The sequence below is a fragment of the Helianthus annuus genome, chromosome 8, assembly GCF_002127325.2.
Source record: "Helianthus annuus cultivar XRQ/B chromosome 8, HanXRQr2.0-SUNRISE, whole genome shotgun sequence".
NCBI classification, from domain to species: Eukaryota; Viridiplantae; Streptophyta; class Magnoliopsida; order Asterales; family Asteraceae; genus Helianthus; species Helianthus annuus.
Window position 1 is genome coordinate 39,727,276 of NC_035440.2, and position 15,221 is coordinate 39,742,496.

Below are 15,221 nucleotides of genomic sequence, written 5' to 3' on the forward strand. Positions count from 1 at the left end.
TTACTTTTACAATTCTTGGCATCTTACTTTTTATTAAAATTAAACATCAATAGAACATCTAATCTAAATTCTAATAAAAGACTCCAAATAATGTCACGTGACACTCTCTCATTTAATTTAATAATAATGTTATTAATATTAGTATATTAGATTAATTATATCTAACTAATATTATTAATATATAATATTTATCTTTATCTCTATTATTGTGAATATTATTATTTATAGTTGAGTATTTATTTATTTATATTATTAATGATATTGTTATTTATATTATTTTCGATAAGCCGTATAATTTTTTTAGTATTGTTTACTTATTATTATTATTAAATGAAAAATCTTTAAGGACATATATTACATTCTAGTGTTTTCTCACATTTTTTTTTTATCTCTCTTCTACTTTTTTTTTTTTTGAACGGCTTCAGTGTAATTGCCTTGCAACATGGTAGGGTTATATATGCCGACACCTTACCCAAGTTCGAATCCTTGAATAGTGGTGTTCTCCCGGATTATTGAGATAGACTTGTTGGATTCGAACTTGAGACCCCCAGGAGGAAACCACTTTGTGGAAAAACCTTTGACCAACTGGGCTATACCATGGTGACGGATCTCTCTACTACTAAATAATAATTATCTCGTTTCTCTCTTCTATTAGTAACAATTATCCCGTTTCTCTCTCCTATGAAATATTATTGAATCATAATTTCTAGATTATCTCTTATTTTTTTAATATTTCTTTTTTTAACTATTTCCTTAATTTTTCCATTCATTAATAACCTTTTATTTTTCCGCTTATCTCTTATGTTTCCACCTTTGATCCAACCTCATGTAATACACAAGTTTATAACCTTATAATCTCGTGTAATACACAAGTTTCTAACTTTATAATAAATAAAAAAACAAAGTATAATGTTATAATAAGTAAATTGTACATCAAAGTTCATTTTCTAAAAACATATCAAGACGACTCTATGTGTTACGAGATTATATTATATTAAATTTATACAACTCGTGTAAGACACAAGTATTTTTTAGAGATTTTTTTTTTTTTTTGTATTTACTTTATAAAATTTCATTTATTCAACCCAGGGGCGGATATATATTAGACCAAGGGGTAGCCTCTGCTACCGCTTGGTCAGAAAATTTTTGACGTTTTTAGTGCAAATTTTGGAAAAATTTGACGTTTTTTCGATTTCGTTACCGCTTATTTATAAAACGTTCTCGCTTGGTCAGAATCCTAGATCCGCCACTGATTCAACCCATGTAAACACGGGTTCTAGCTACCCTAGTAAGATACAGAGAACATTAATAGTTCAATACTTGAATGTAATGTAATATTAAAAAGATTATTGAATAATTTGATGTCATAACAGAAACTACACAATAGTACGAGCATGGGATAGTAAGTGTGTGACGTCAGCAAATAACAGCATTCCTCTGACATGCTTCTCTCGTCCCGCCTCAATTCTGTTATTGCGAATCTCTCTCTCTCATATAAACACACACAGTCCGCCATTAACAACACACCTTTTCTCCAAATTTTACACACACAATGTTCTACTCTCACCAGCTACTTGCTCGCAAAGCTCCTCTCGGACAAATCTGGTACGTAACACTCCAATCAACGTCTTATTCGATCCAATTTAAACATAATCTCCAACTTATGTATGTTGATATTCATTCTACTATAATAGAAATCATGTCCGTACTACTGTGTGTTATCGATTAAACGAACGAAGTTTTAGTACAAGTATTTTAGTTTGTCAATTCGTGTATGTATTGATTAGGTTTTAATCTCTGTGTTATTGCGTCAGTTTTTGAGATCTGATTTTGGTTATTCGTAGATAATACAGATAGATACATGCATTCATAGTTGTTTCGTTCGAATATGTGTGGAATGATTTTGGTTTTGTTATGTACGCACTTAATTAGGAGAGCGGCGACACTGCATGCGAAAATCAACAGGAGGAATCTCAACAAGCTTAACATCATCAACATCTGGTTTCATTTTATAATTTTATTAGCGTTTATTCTGTTTTCTATTTCGATCATTTAACTTGTGCTCCTCCGTTGCAGTGAAGAAATTCTGAATCCCTCAGTTCCAATGGCTCTCCGACTATCTGGAATCCTCATGGGTAATTTCGTCATTCCGTATCAATATATATTTCATCGAATTTGTTATAATAGGAATAGTAATTGGAATTGGAATTTATTTTTTTCGATATTGCTGTATGCAAATCTCAGGTGGCGTTGTCATTGTATACGAGCGGAAAGTAAAGTTACTCTACGGTGATTGTTCTGTTTGCTTTGTTCATTATTTGTGTTATGTTTTGCAACATATTCAATTTACTCTCACTTACTAACTAGAATTGTTGTTATTCACAGAGGATGTCACTCGTCTTCTGGTGCGATCTCAAATCCCGTACACTCTATGTTATTGTGTAGTTTCTTCTGCATTGTGAAAATTGGGTAAATGTATTTTATAGGTGGAAATCAATGAAGCATGGAGGGTTAAAGCTAAGCGAGATCCTACCGTACTTCCTAAAGGCAAGTCTCAGGCGAAGTAAGTCTTCAAATACATTACATATGTTGAGTTTTTGTTTATGTTTTGTTTTGCTTTTGAAATTTGCTAAGAAGATCCCATTTAGGTAGAATTGTTACTATCAGAAAAGCAACTGATGACATAATTAAGACTATTATACCAAGTTAATTATGGCAAATTATTGTTAAATGTTCTGTTTATGCTTCATAGTTCTGTGCACCACATGCGTATTGATACATATTGGCTAAGGGTCATTTGTAGAGTCAATGGACTTTGAGTTCATGGTTTATCTAAGTTATTATATTGATTAATATGTTATGGTAGATATGAAGATGTTACACTCCCTGCTAACCAACCAGCAGACCTAGGAGACCTTGAGCAACATCTTCAATTTTCTAACTCGGACACGCTAATGGGGATGCACAAAAGTGCTTACATTGACATGGTAAGTTAGTGCAACAAACGGATAAAAGTCATTGTCACATTCAATGTTCTTTTCAGCAGTATAGGCTAAAAATTCAAAGCTATGCCTGTTTTTTGTTTACAGAATCTCGACAACATAGATGATTCTTACATCAGCCATAACCAGGGGGATGCTGATCTACCTCATGATCATCATCAAGGTACAAACTGCATCTAAAATAATTTATGGATATATCCACTTGCAGACACAGGTTTTAGGATTCTGTCAAATGTTCCTGATGGTGTATACTTTTTGTTTTTCAGCTGACATTGAAAATATCACCCTATTTGATCGATTTGATTCACACCAGACCGACGCAGGTCGCTTCAAACAGTTTGAGAGGTAGGTATTCTTAGCTGTGATGGCAAATACTTGCGCATGTCAATACTGCAGGTTAACTATATCATTGTATCACTTTAACAACTGCATTTTCTATATACATTAAAGCTGAGTTTATTTGTTCACAGTTTTACATGATAAACTATCCTTGCTTTTAACTGGTTTCATAAATTAACTTGTGATCATAAATCCACTTAACGTAATTACGAACCTTATTCATGTATAACTTAATGGTGAACATAACAGGTTTGACATTGAAGGGGATGACATCAACGGGGATGACGTGACGCTAGAGAAAGATCCTTCATATAACCATTCCCTAGACCTGCCAAACACCCTAATACCCTCTCCACCTTTACAAGACGAGCCTAAAAAACGTAAGTTTCAGTTAATCTTCTTATTGGATAGTTACTAACTGTTAGGTTCTTGCAGCTGATGAGATACACGAGCAGCATCCAGAATACAATACCAATCATCAATCTGATGAGGATAAGGTAACTTATTAGTCAAGCGGTTCCGCACTTCCATCACAAATTTTATAATTATATGTTTATTGAAATAAAAATCAAATAATGCAGGCCCAACATGTTCCAAACAGGCAAAAACCATCTAGAAAAAGAGCAAGAAGGGTCCCATCTGTTATCATGGATTACGAACAAACTATGATTCCTGGTAATATGTATCAGTCTTGGCTTCAGGACGCCTCTGATCTCGGCTCAAGAAGAGGAAGAAAGATAAAGGTAAATTTCTGAACAGGATTAAACTATAAAATTATTGTCGAACAACCTATATTGTTGAACGTTATACTTTTCAGCATTTGAGCAGCATTCGGTCCATGAAGACTGAAAGACTAATGGATCTACCGCCAGTTGCGCTAGTTGAAGGCTTGTTTACAAATGAAAATAGAGATATCTGTTATCCTCTTCCTCTGTTAAAACAATGGACCAAATTAACTCAACCTGCGCATGATTCACCTTCAGGTAGAATACCAATATTATTTTTAACAATTATAATAATATACTTACCAATGTCATTTGTTGCATTCAGTAGAAACCTCGCCACCACATCCACCAGCACCATCATCAACATCACCACCAGAAGCAACTAATTATCATGACCCGACAACATTTGTAAGAAAAGTCGTTTGCTGATTTGCATTCATCTACACAGTAAAGAATAAACACTTGCAATTTCTCATAAGGTATTTTAATCTTCAGCCTTTTGAAGATCACCATAGTGGAGTTGGTTCTGGATCATTGGGGGTATCCATAGAGAAGCAAATGCCATATGTGAATAACTATGAGATTCCTGAAATCATCAGCACCGTTATGAACAATGGACTCAACGTAAGCGGGGCCAATGGTGGGCCCGTAGCTGATGCTGACGTGGCAGTTACACCTGCAAATTCTGGTTTGATCCACTTTTGTTTCTATATGTATATAAATCATGGTTCAAAAGTCACACTTTTGATAAAAGGGGGCATATATGATATATCAATGCATATTTTTAACCAACAGATGGCGGAGTTAAATCTATGAGCTCAGGATCTGGACCCGGGTTTGTGCCTGACGTCTCAGATACCAACTCCGGAAGGTTAGTGAACAGTATTTAATGTGGCCCACCTAACCCGACCCGATTTGTTTTGACCCGAGTAAATTACAAAAGTCGCCCTTTATGTATGTCACCTATTGCAAACTGTGTCCTTTATCTTCAATAATTACAGAAAACGTACTCGATGTTTGCAAATCCTTGCAAGTTATGTCCTTTAGCCCTAACTCAGTTAATTTTTTGTGGTTAAATCTGACCAAATAGACCCCACATGAGGGTGTTTTGGTCATTTTACTCTCATGTGGGGTCCATTTGGTCAGATTTAACAACAAAAATACCCTCATGTGGGGTCCATTTGGTCAGAATTAACCACAAAAATTAACTGAGTTAGGGCTAAAGGACATAACTTGCAAAGGTTTGCAAACATCGAGTACGTTTTCTGTAATTATTGAAGACAAAGGACACAGTTTGCAATAAATGACATACATAAAGGACGATTTTTGTAATTTACTCTTTTGACCCATATTAAAAGTTATCTTATATTATGCTTATGTGGTTAATATTTGTTCAGGTCCAACAACAAGAGACTTTTCTCGTCGGGTAGAAAAAGTGGGAGTGGCCTTGAACCAGTGGCAGAGGAGTTGTTCAATCAGACCGATCCCAATTTCAAGTTGGCTCAACTTTCAGAAAATGAGTTGTCACCAGAAAGTAATGGTGCATTAATCAATTAGTTACCAATTGTCTTACTTTTACATAATTTGCTGCACTTAAAACCGGTCATTTATGTTTACGTGTTCAGAGTTGATTGTAGAAAGTGGACCAACACAGACCCAAAAAGTCCCACCACCTGATCAACCAATGGAGCAGTTAACTGATTCTATCCGAATGTAAGATTATTTGTAATGGAGATCAATCTTATACACATAGTTTTGATCAAAGTAACAACTAACAAAATGTTTGATGTACAGGCAACTGAAGGCGCATTTTGATACACCAGGATGTGCTCAAACCGAATCACTAAACCAACTTGCATTGGGATTGGACAGAAAAAAGGCTGCCTGTCTATTTTATCAGACTCTTGGTATGTTTCTTATGAACATGGTACTAGTGTTATGCATATTGGTTTTAATGTTAAAACAGACAAGTATTATTGAATGTGCAGTTTTGGCGACTCGTGATATCATAAAGGTATATCAGAAAGAACCTTACGGAAATATTGTTATTTCTCGAGGTGCAAAAATGTGACCACCAGGTAGAAAGAAAGAAATAGCGCACCATACATCAACTAATGAACTACTTTATGAGGAAGACATGCAAGGATATCCATCCGTTGCTTAATTTGTAGTTTATCTTAAGTAGTTTCCTGGTTAATATAATCACTAATGGCATTTGCAATATCCAAGTATGGATTAGTAGTTTGAATTTTATTCATAATACGGATACGGATTGGTAGTTTGAAGTTATACATATTTACATAATACGCGTGTGGATCAAGTAGTTTGAAATTATACATAATGTGACCGTTATTTGGAACCGCATCCTTCATGATGAATTTTTTTTAACTTGTCCCAAATGTGAAATGTGATTATTGAATAATATTTGGTGACAAGATGACAACTATAAAGTGCAAGGACTATATAGAATATAGTTTCAAAATTCAGATTATATGTTGAGTTCGTGTAAATTGTAAAATGTTAAGTGTTTTAACAAAGTTCAAGAAGGTCAACATCGACAAGTCAATAGTGTTGGTCAAAGGAACATCGTAATATTTTTTAAAAAATTTTAATGAAGGTAGTTACATGAATTTCACTTTGCGATTATCAAACATGACAACATACAAATGACAAGTCACTTGCTATCTTATGGAGGTTTGATTGTGAAAACCGGAAAAACACAAACCCAAAGTCCCTATATGGTGATACGGTACCTGATCAAACAATGGAGCAGTGTCACCGAGTCTTGAGTTATGTGACACGCGGTTGCAGGGTTTTGGAAGTCGAGTTTTGACGACCAAGGAAGATGAACATACACGGCATTCAGTTTGATCTTCTTTCATTGTTTTGGACCGAGAACATGATCATATCAATTGAGGGGATACCACTCATACTTGGAGTAACTGGATACCACTGAAAATCAATTGCTTTATACGGAGAGCGGTGCAACTCATTTCATGAGTTAACTGTTGCGGTGAATTACCATAATAGGTGGATCACTTGCCATTTAGGTTGCAAATCTGTATATTTGTGGCTTCGTGTCGAGGTTTTCAAAGTTTAATAGCCGCACATGTTAGGACTTCAATTATTATTTCATCAATATGAAGTGTTTGTTAACTAGGAAGCTCATTAGTCCTAACTGAAGGAATTAATCAGTTAGGTTGATTAGATTTAAAAAAAAATCTTATTTAAATTAGATACCTAATGCGATTCATACACACCAAGTGATCACAAGTCTATACATTAAATATAACTTAGTAACATATTTAATCTTACCTTGTTATCCCCAAAGACCTAAAATAGATAACTTTCGGTGATCTGTCGAGTCAATCACTAGATACCGTATTTAACTTTCAGGATACAAGTATCACACAATGTGAACACGTGTTTAACTTTTAGGGTACAAGTATAACACAATGTGAACACAAGTATTCAATATAAGGCATTATGTGCATACATGACATGGCTAAAATCAAGAACAATTTATAAGCAACTGGGCATAAGTAGAGCATCTCTAAAATATAAATATGTGAGCAAACACAATACTATTTAGTTAAGATACAAGGTTTGAGTGAATTAATGTACATGTTCACACGAGTAAGAAACCAATGATTGCTAATCAGATCTTATGCCACCCATGAATGTTCTTGGATCAGGGCAGTTCCCTGAAAACTGGGCCTGAGAGAAGTCGAAACCCGGATTCTGTGGAAATAGGAAAAGAAAGAAACATGTTAATCGGTTGTGTGATCCGCATATACATTGTTCAATCATAATCCTTATACATCTCATACATGATTAACTGACGTGTTTATTTAGCACAGACAATTTGGTATTAATTTGAAATAGAAAAATAAAGTATAAATGATAAAGTGCATAAAGGTACATAATTTAACACATTTACAGTATAGATGACTTCGATCATATATAGGGCTACTATTAATTAAGGTGACGACCATGAAGGGTGCGAACGAACACGAATGACGGCGTGTTTGTTTGTTTGTTTAACTTCAACTAAAAACGAACAAACACAAACAATGTAGTAAACAAACGAAGGCAGAAAGTTACTATGCAAATTTGAATCATCAATTATCCTCATTAAAACAAAAACTATAACTATGGAACCACCATGTTGCAACAGCTTACCTCCTCCTGAAACCTCTGAAGCATGAGACGTTTCTGTTCGAGATCTGCAGCATATGGATCAAGCTGACCCTGACCTTGAATAGGAGACGACCATGTTTGACCTTTATCCCTCTTTTGCAGAGTAATGTGCAATACATCATCCTCTGCCATACAGCAGCACAGTTCAAAATAACATCACAAACTGTGACTGAGCAGGAACAACATAATCAAATTGCATACCTATAGTCCAAAATGAAGAATCTGTCTTCACAGGCGAAGATAAATCATGCTGCAAAAGGTTCATATTGTTGCTCTAGCTAGCAGTTGTATAAAAAAATAATCTGAAATGAAAGAGGTTAAAGAAAGAAAGAAACAGATACATTCATATAGGGAGGATTGCCTTTGATTCCAACTTCAACATGTTTGGACTGAATTTTGCAGTAAAAGAGCTTGGTGGGGACTCCTCTGGGCAAATTGATGTACATATTGACCTCATCTAGGGTTTGATCCCATTCGAAAACTTTCTGACCTAGAAAACAAGTTTATTTGGATGAATAACCTAACTGATATTATTATTAAGCGATCAATTGCCAATGTTTGAAGACATACTTCCGTGGAAAAAGCTGTGCCGCTTTTCAGGTGCTAGTTTCTCCGCCATTTCACGGTTGTTGATTGTGGCCGTCCGGCCTACTTATAACTTCGGGGATCTAATTATGTATAGCGTATTTTCAAGCCGTATCCTTTTCAACAAATTTTAACACGTTTTGTACTTTATAGACAAAAATTTTGCACGTTACATCCTTTGTTTCTAACCCAGTTAGTTTTTCTTGTTAAATCTGATCATGCGAACCCTACATAAGGGTATTGTTGTCTTTTCGCATCTTAATATATAAATAAACCCTTTTTTAATAAAAAAATATAAAATCCACTCTTCCCTTCCCACCCACTCTATTCTCTCTCTCTCTCTCTCTCTCTCTAAAAACCCAGATACCCTCACTCTCGCTCTCTTTAAAATCCACGATCAACACCACCATCCACCATGTCCTCAACCACCATCCAGCAACACAACCACCATCCAGCACCGCAACAAAAAACTATTATTCAATTGACGGAAAATTTCAAGCCCCTTCTTTACTCACCAAATCACCACCGAACAAAACCCCCAATCAACCTCAATCACCACCCAAACAACCACCACCAATGGTGTCATAAAGCAGCGGCTTAACCTTCAAACTCCACCCACTCATCATTGTCAATATATCCGACCACCACACTCACGTCAAACCCGAGTCACAACCACCCACCGCCACAGTCTTCAAATTAAAATCCAGAGAGAGAGTGTGAGTGAGATAGAGAGATAAGCCAGACAGAGAGTGGGTTATGGTGGCCGATTTGGGGTTAGGTTTGGTCTGAAATAAAGGTTATGGTGGCCAATTTACGGTTAGGGTTCCGATTTGATGGTCGATTTGGGGATAAACCAAGGAGGGTGGGTTATGGTGGCTGATTTGGAGTTAGTTGTGGTCTGAAATAAGGGTTGTGGTTTCGATTTCCGTTTAAAATTGGGGGTAGGGTGGTTGTGGCGGTGAACTAAAAGAGGGGGATGGTCGGGGAGTAAGGTGGTTGTTGTGGTGGCGGAGAAGGCTGAGGTGGTGGTGGGTGGGGTGGCGGTGAAGGTTAAGGTGGAGTGGTGGCAGTGAAGGTGGGTGTTGTGGTGGTGATAAGGGTGAGATGTTTTAGAGAGAGATAGAGAGATGAGATAAATTGACAAAATTACCCTCATGTACGTATCACATGACTAAACTTAACAAACTTTTTTAACTGAGTTGGGTGTAAAGGACAAAACGTGCAACAAAATTCCATGTAAAATGTAAAACCTGTCAAAATTCGTTGAAAAGGACACCTGTATGGTATTAAGATAAATGACATTTTATGTATTTTTTCCTTTTTTAAGGTATAAGATTAAATTAAAGAAATGTGGTTTTGAGACGTGGTATGGTAGTAAGTAGGGCCGCAAACGAACTAAATGTTCAGCAAATAGTTCGTAAACTGTTTAGTTGAAATTCGTACGTGTTTGTTCGTCTATTAATCAAACGAACACGAACAAGAAATTTGTTCGTCTATTAATAAAAAATGTGGTTTTGAGACACCTAGTCTAGCCCTGTATGCGGCGTACATTTTTTTTGTTTTCTCTTTTTAATATCGATAACACTAATATTAATTAGAGTAAAATGCACGGATAGTCCCTGTGGTTTTGTAAAATAACACATATTAATATCAATAACACTAATATTAATTATAAAAAAACTCATATTAATATCAATAATACTAATATTAATTATAAAAACTCATATTAATTATAATAACATTATGTCACACCCCGATTTCCACACGTTTCACCGGTGGGCCCGGTGGGGGATTACCGTGACGTAATTGGCAACAATATAGTCAAACCACACAATATTTAAATGCACAACGGAAGCATAAAGATAGATATATTTCAACCATCGAATGTAATATCCAAGTATCACAAGTAGTCGAAATAAATCCACAGGGGATCAAAATAAAAATAGAATTATTGTTCAACAGATAGTGGCATCCCAAGCTTGCGAGACTCTAACGATGCTAAGGAGTGGCCAGCCTATTTCGTGTAGAACCTGCATTTAATCTTTTTTGGGAAAGTACGTCAGTTTATACTGGTAAATACATTCAACCGACACTTTTGTAAAAGGTTTAATAAAATTGATTTGAATGCACAAGGCACAAACTCTTTATAACTTGGGATAATTAATCAATTAAATCTTGTAAAAGAATTACATGTTCACTATGCGTTCAGTCGCCCGGGTCGTGCCGGGTTTAAGGTTGATTGACACACCACATAGCATAAAAACGTGGCGGGAAAACCAACGGTTATACCTTTATAAGTATGGACACATTGTCGGGTGTACGCCTACACCCGCGTGTCAAGGTCGTGGCCATTTCGTAAAATGCTGCCAAGGATATCCGGGACATGGTCATTATGTCACACCCCAACCGATGGCGGAAACATCGGGATGAGACGAAGTGTGTATAGATTGCTAGAGACTTCATAACACTATGTGACAATATTTAATTAAATTCAAATTTCTTTGCAATTGCTAGATTGTCATACAATAATCAAAACAAAAAAGACAACATTGTTTCAACAAATAACATAACATTAAAAGATAAATAGATTAAAGGTGTGTATCTAGTCCACCCTAAACTTGTTTCATCAATCATCCATACTTCATTAGTCAACCTGCAACATGTATTAAAATAGAGTTTCAATGCAAAGGCAATGAGCGAGTATACAAGTTTGTTTACATAGCATAATAGAATAAAAACTCATATCCAACATGAACATAATACAATAGTTTCAGCCGTGCTAGTTTACGCAGTCCAAGTGATAGCCCAAGTTTCCAATGCGTTAAAGTACCTAACCCAAAGTTTCACGGGAGGTTAATATGTCTCCTCCTAACAATACCCCTCGACTACAAATGGGGGAGGTGCATTACCCCTATAGCGCTATTATTGTTAAGGCGGAACTACACACAGGGATTAAACGTTCACATAGCACAAAATAGTCTCAAGTATCACAAGTTTCATGTTTCATGTTTAAATGGATAGAGCATGTTTCAAATAAGTTTCAAGTGTCACGTGTTTGAATATAGAATACATGTTGCATCCCAAAAGTGTTTAAAGCAAAAAGGGATCAAGTATACTCACATTGGTTGCGTATAGAGATTCCTTGAAATAATGCACGAGTAGAGATGGAGAAAAATCCAAGAGAACGTACAAAACGGTTATCCTAGACAAGGTTTGGAAAAGTACTAAATAAATGGAATTGATAATAGACTTGGTTATATTTTGTGTTTGTACATTTTATTTAGTTGTAACAAATCTAAAATATAATTGCTCTTGATCTATTGAAAATAACTAGAATAAGATGTTTTATTACTTGTTTCAATTTAATTATAAGCGTTCAAATAACTGTTGTAACCATTTAAGTGGTTTCAAAAAAAAAGTGATTCAGTTAACTAGTATTTCAATATGCTAGTGTATATATATAAAAAAAATATACTATAAAAATGTATCAGACCCGCAAGCAGGTCGGTTCGAACCCAGGTCTCCCGGTTTAAGATGTAGCATCACACCCGTACCAATATGGCAAATAATTTATCTAAATAACTTAAACAGAAAAAGAATATACATATATATATCGATTTATACTTAAACTGATTAATGTAATATTATAAATAGGTATTAAATTTTTTTTTGTTCTAATATTGCATTACAGAAACTATAACTACAAGTTTATTTAATTTAAACAAGACTTGATTTTGCCTCTTGAATATCCCGCCGAACAGTAACCATCACCTACCATTTATGTAAGGTTTTTATTTTCTTTGGAAGTCACCTTCTTCATTATAACAACAACGAACTTATCCAACTTCCAAATTTAAGATGATTATTAAGGTGATATTAAATAACATTTCGCAAGAGATTAAAGAGGAAACAAAGGATAAAAAGAATTATACCGAATGATGAAATAGATCGAACCAAACACCCGAATCTACACTGGACTGAACCGAGTAAATCCAAGACTCTCGAACTGAAGTTGCTGACCAAGTCTCCCGAGTGACGCGTGTTGACCAGTTGACTGGTCTGACCGAACTGAAAACTGCTGTTGACCATGTTTGACCCGATTGACCAGCTTGACTCGAACTTTGACTGAATCTAAAACGGACCGTGACCCGAGCCGTCATCTAAATCAATGAAATATGACCCGAACGATTAAGTCACTCGGACTTACAACGAAACTTAACCAAAACAAACTGAAACGAAACTCGAATCGAAACTGACCTGAGCTGACCCGGTTTGTCGACCCGAAAACATCGAACAGAACCTTAGATTTGAACCGTATCGAACCATCTTTGACCCGTATCCGAATCGTAACAAAACAGAACTGAAGGGTCCGAGCTGAATAACCACCACGTCGCCTGAGATGTCGGCGCCGGTAACCTGAACCGACCCGAATCGGAGCCGTCGTCGAGCCCCTCCTCTGCCGTCGCTGTTGTTGTGGTTCACCGTGAAGACCACCGCCGCACCACATCTTTCTCTCTCACGTTCTCTCTCTCCCAACCGATCAGAATGGGGTGTTTGTAAGGTATAGGAAGAAGAGGAGCTTGGAGGTGTTATCGAGGCCAGAGCATCACCGGAGTTCGGTTGGAATCCCGACTCCAGTCACCGGATTCTAGAGAGAAAGAGGAGAGATGTAAGCTAGGATGAGATGTAATTTCTGATTGTGGTGTTTTTCATATTTGTCTAAGGTGTGTAGCAGGGATTTCTTTTGGAGAACGTGAATTCAGACAAAGAGAGAGATGAGAGGGTTGAGGGTGAGCGGCTGTAACAAAATGAGGAAGATATAGGGTTTTGAGATTTTAACATGGGTATTTAGTTTGGTTTTAAGTAGGCTTGGGTTTAGGTCTTTTCTTTTAAAAGGGTTTTTACAAAAAGTTGTTAGGTGGGCTTGGGCCCCAGGCCCACAAGCCCGTTGTCGCATTTAAGTGGCCCGTACATCCTACGAATATATAAAAAAAACGGAAATACGAGACGTTACAGTCTCCCCTCCTTTAGGAAATTTCGTCCCGAAACTTATTTAAGATGAAGACTTGAAAGGATTTAGGCAAACAGGAGAGGTTTGTTTCAAATTGAGGCTTGTATGAAGGGCAACGGAGAATAACGAAGATATAAGGGTGGACGATTGGTCTAATAAACGATTATGAGTATAAGAATAGCATAAATATCGGATAGATGAAAGTATCGTGCTAAGAATGAAGTCTCGTCGGGGAAAATCGAATATAATGCGTTTGTGAGTTGCCTAGAGTTTGCGTATTAGGTCTAAGTAGGTCTGCAAAACACTGAATTTCTCATGGCACTTTTTACGAAAGTTTGGTAATCATGGTGAAAACACTTATATATAGGAAGTACCAGCGGCGTATCCACCATGTTTTGACCACGTTACGTATGTTTCGTATTCGGTGTCATGTTACATCCCGTGTCTTACCATACACAGTAGTACACTCTATGGTTTCTCATACGCCCATCACTATAATCCCGTGTGCACCCGCGATTATATTGACTGTCGCATGATCCGCATAGCTTGTACTAGTTACGTATGACTCAAGGTATACATAAATTTTGAAAACAAAAATTGCGTGAGTATAGAAATGTAGCATATAAGCATGTTTACGTTCCAAATAGTATAAGTCCAACGTAAGCGAATCCTTCGGGTTTCGCCCGTGTACATGTGCGAATGTATAAATTTTGAGTAAAAAGCATGAGCATAGTATAAGTTTAAATTTGAACACGCACGTGAGCATAAACACTAAACGCATGCCAGGAGTATGAGTAAAAGTATAAGCATAACGTGTATTAAAATGAGCATAAATGTGAGCACAATTTGAGCACAAACGAATGACGTGAGTATAGACACAATTCGTATAAATGAGAGTACAAACAAAAGTATGAGTATAACAGAAATCTTATAAACGTGAGTATAAATGCGAGTACGAATATAACGTAAATCGTATAAACGGGGGTATAAATGCGAGTACGAGTATAATATAAATAGTATAAATGAGAGTATAAACACGAGTACGAGTGTGAATACGAGTATAAATATGAGTATAAACACAAGATGCATGAGTATGGATGTAAATGTGAAAATTAAGTGTAAAACATGAATGTTTAAGTATGAATAAAATACATGTGTATGAATATAAGTGTAACAAAGTTGTAAAAGTGCAAATGAAAACATAACTCGTATGAATATGAATACGAATGTAGTATAGACATGAATGTAAGGACAACGTAAATGTATAATTGTGAGTGTGTGTATAAACGTAAAACGTATGAATTTTGAATCATGAGTATAACATAAATGTGTAAGTGTGAACATAAGTAAAGGCATAGG

The 15,221-nt window shown here is 36.0% G+C and overlaps 3 protein-coding genes across 5 annotated transcripts; 1 reads left to right on the top strand and 2 right to left on the bottom strand.

Annotated features, from left to right (window-relative positions):
* The first annotated feature begins 1,402 nt into the window (after nucleotides 1–1,402).
* LOC110872673 (sister chromatid cohesion 1 protein 1) lies at nucleotides 1,403–6,370 on the top strand. Of its 2 annotated transcripts, none has more exons than XM_022121525.2 (20): nucleotides 1,403–1,605; nucleotides 1,933–2,001; nucleotides 2,077–2,135; nucleotides 2,245–2,289; nucleotides 2,386–2,405; nucleotides 2,487–2,563; nucleotides 2,867–2,987; nucleotides 3,090–3,165; nucleotides 3,269–3,347; nucleotides 3,591–3,721; nucleotides 3,777–3,838; nucleotides 3,923–4,084; nucleotides 4,159–4,324; nucleotides 4,392–4,474; nucleotides 4,562–4,754; nucleotides 4,862–4,937; nucleotides 5,464–5,600; nucleotides 5,692–5,779; nucleotides 5,861–5,973; nucleotides 6,055–6,370. In XM_022121525.2, exons 1-20 carry the CDS (start codon nucleotides 1,553–1,555, stop codon nucleotides 6,135–6,137), a joined length of 1,893 nt encoding a protein of 630 aa, XP_021977217.1. In that variant the 5' UTR covers nucleotides 1,403–1,552; the 3' UTR covers nucleotides 6,138–6,370. The 2 variants fall into 2 exon arrangements, with proteins under 2 accessions (XP_021977217.1, XP_021977218.1); XM_022121526.2 differs by having other exon boundaries at nucleotides 4,395–4,474.
* Nucleotides 6,371–7,568: 1,198 nt separating this feature from the next.
* On the bottom strand, nucleotides 7,569–8,977 carry LOC110872674 (nudC domain-containing protein 2). Its single transcript, XM_022121528.1, has 5 exons — nucleotides 8,837–8,977; nucleotides 8,608–8,756; nucleotides 8,468–8,516; nucleotides 8,249–8,391; nucleotides 7,569–7,807 (listed from the first exon to the last, which is right to left on the bottom strand). Exons 1-5 carry the CDS (start codon nucleotides 8,883–8,885, stop codon nucleotides 7,721–7,723), a joined length of 477 nt encoding a protein of 158 aa, XP_021977220.1. The 5' UTR covers nucleotides 8,886–8,977; the 3' UTR covers nucleotides 7,569–7,720.
* Nucleotides 8,978–11,321: 2,344 nt separating this feature from the next.
* On the bottom strand, nucleotides 11,322–14,255 carry LOC110872675. Of its 2 annotated transcripts, XM_022121529.2 has the most exons (4): nucleotides 13,109–14,255; nucleotides 12,784–13,011; nucleotides 11,972–12,053; nucleotides 11,322–11,504 (listed from the first exon to the last, which is right to left on the bottom strand). In XM_022121529.2, the coding sequence occupies exons 1-4, from the start codon at nucleotides 13,175–13,177 to the stop codon at nucleotides 11,500–11,502; spliced, it is 384 nt and encodes a 127-aa protein (XP_021977221.1). In that variant the 5' UTR covers nucleotides 13,178–14,255; the 3' UTR covers nucleotides 11,322–11,499. The 2 variants fall into 2 exon arrangements, with proteins under 2 accessions (XP_021977221.1, XP_021977222.1); XM_022121530.2 differs by lacking the exon at nucleotides 11,972–12,053.
* Between the last annotated feature and the right edge of the window lie 966 nt (nucleotides 14,256–15,221).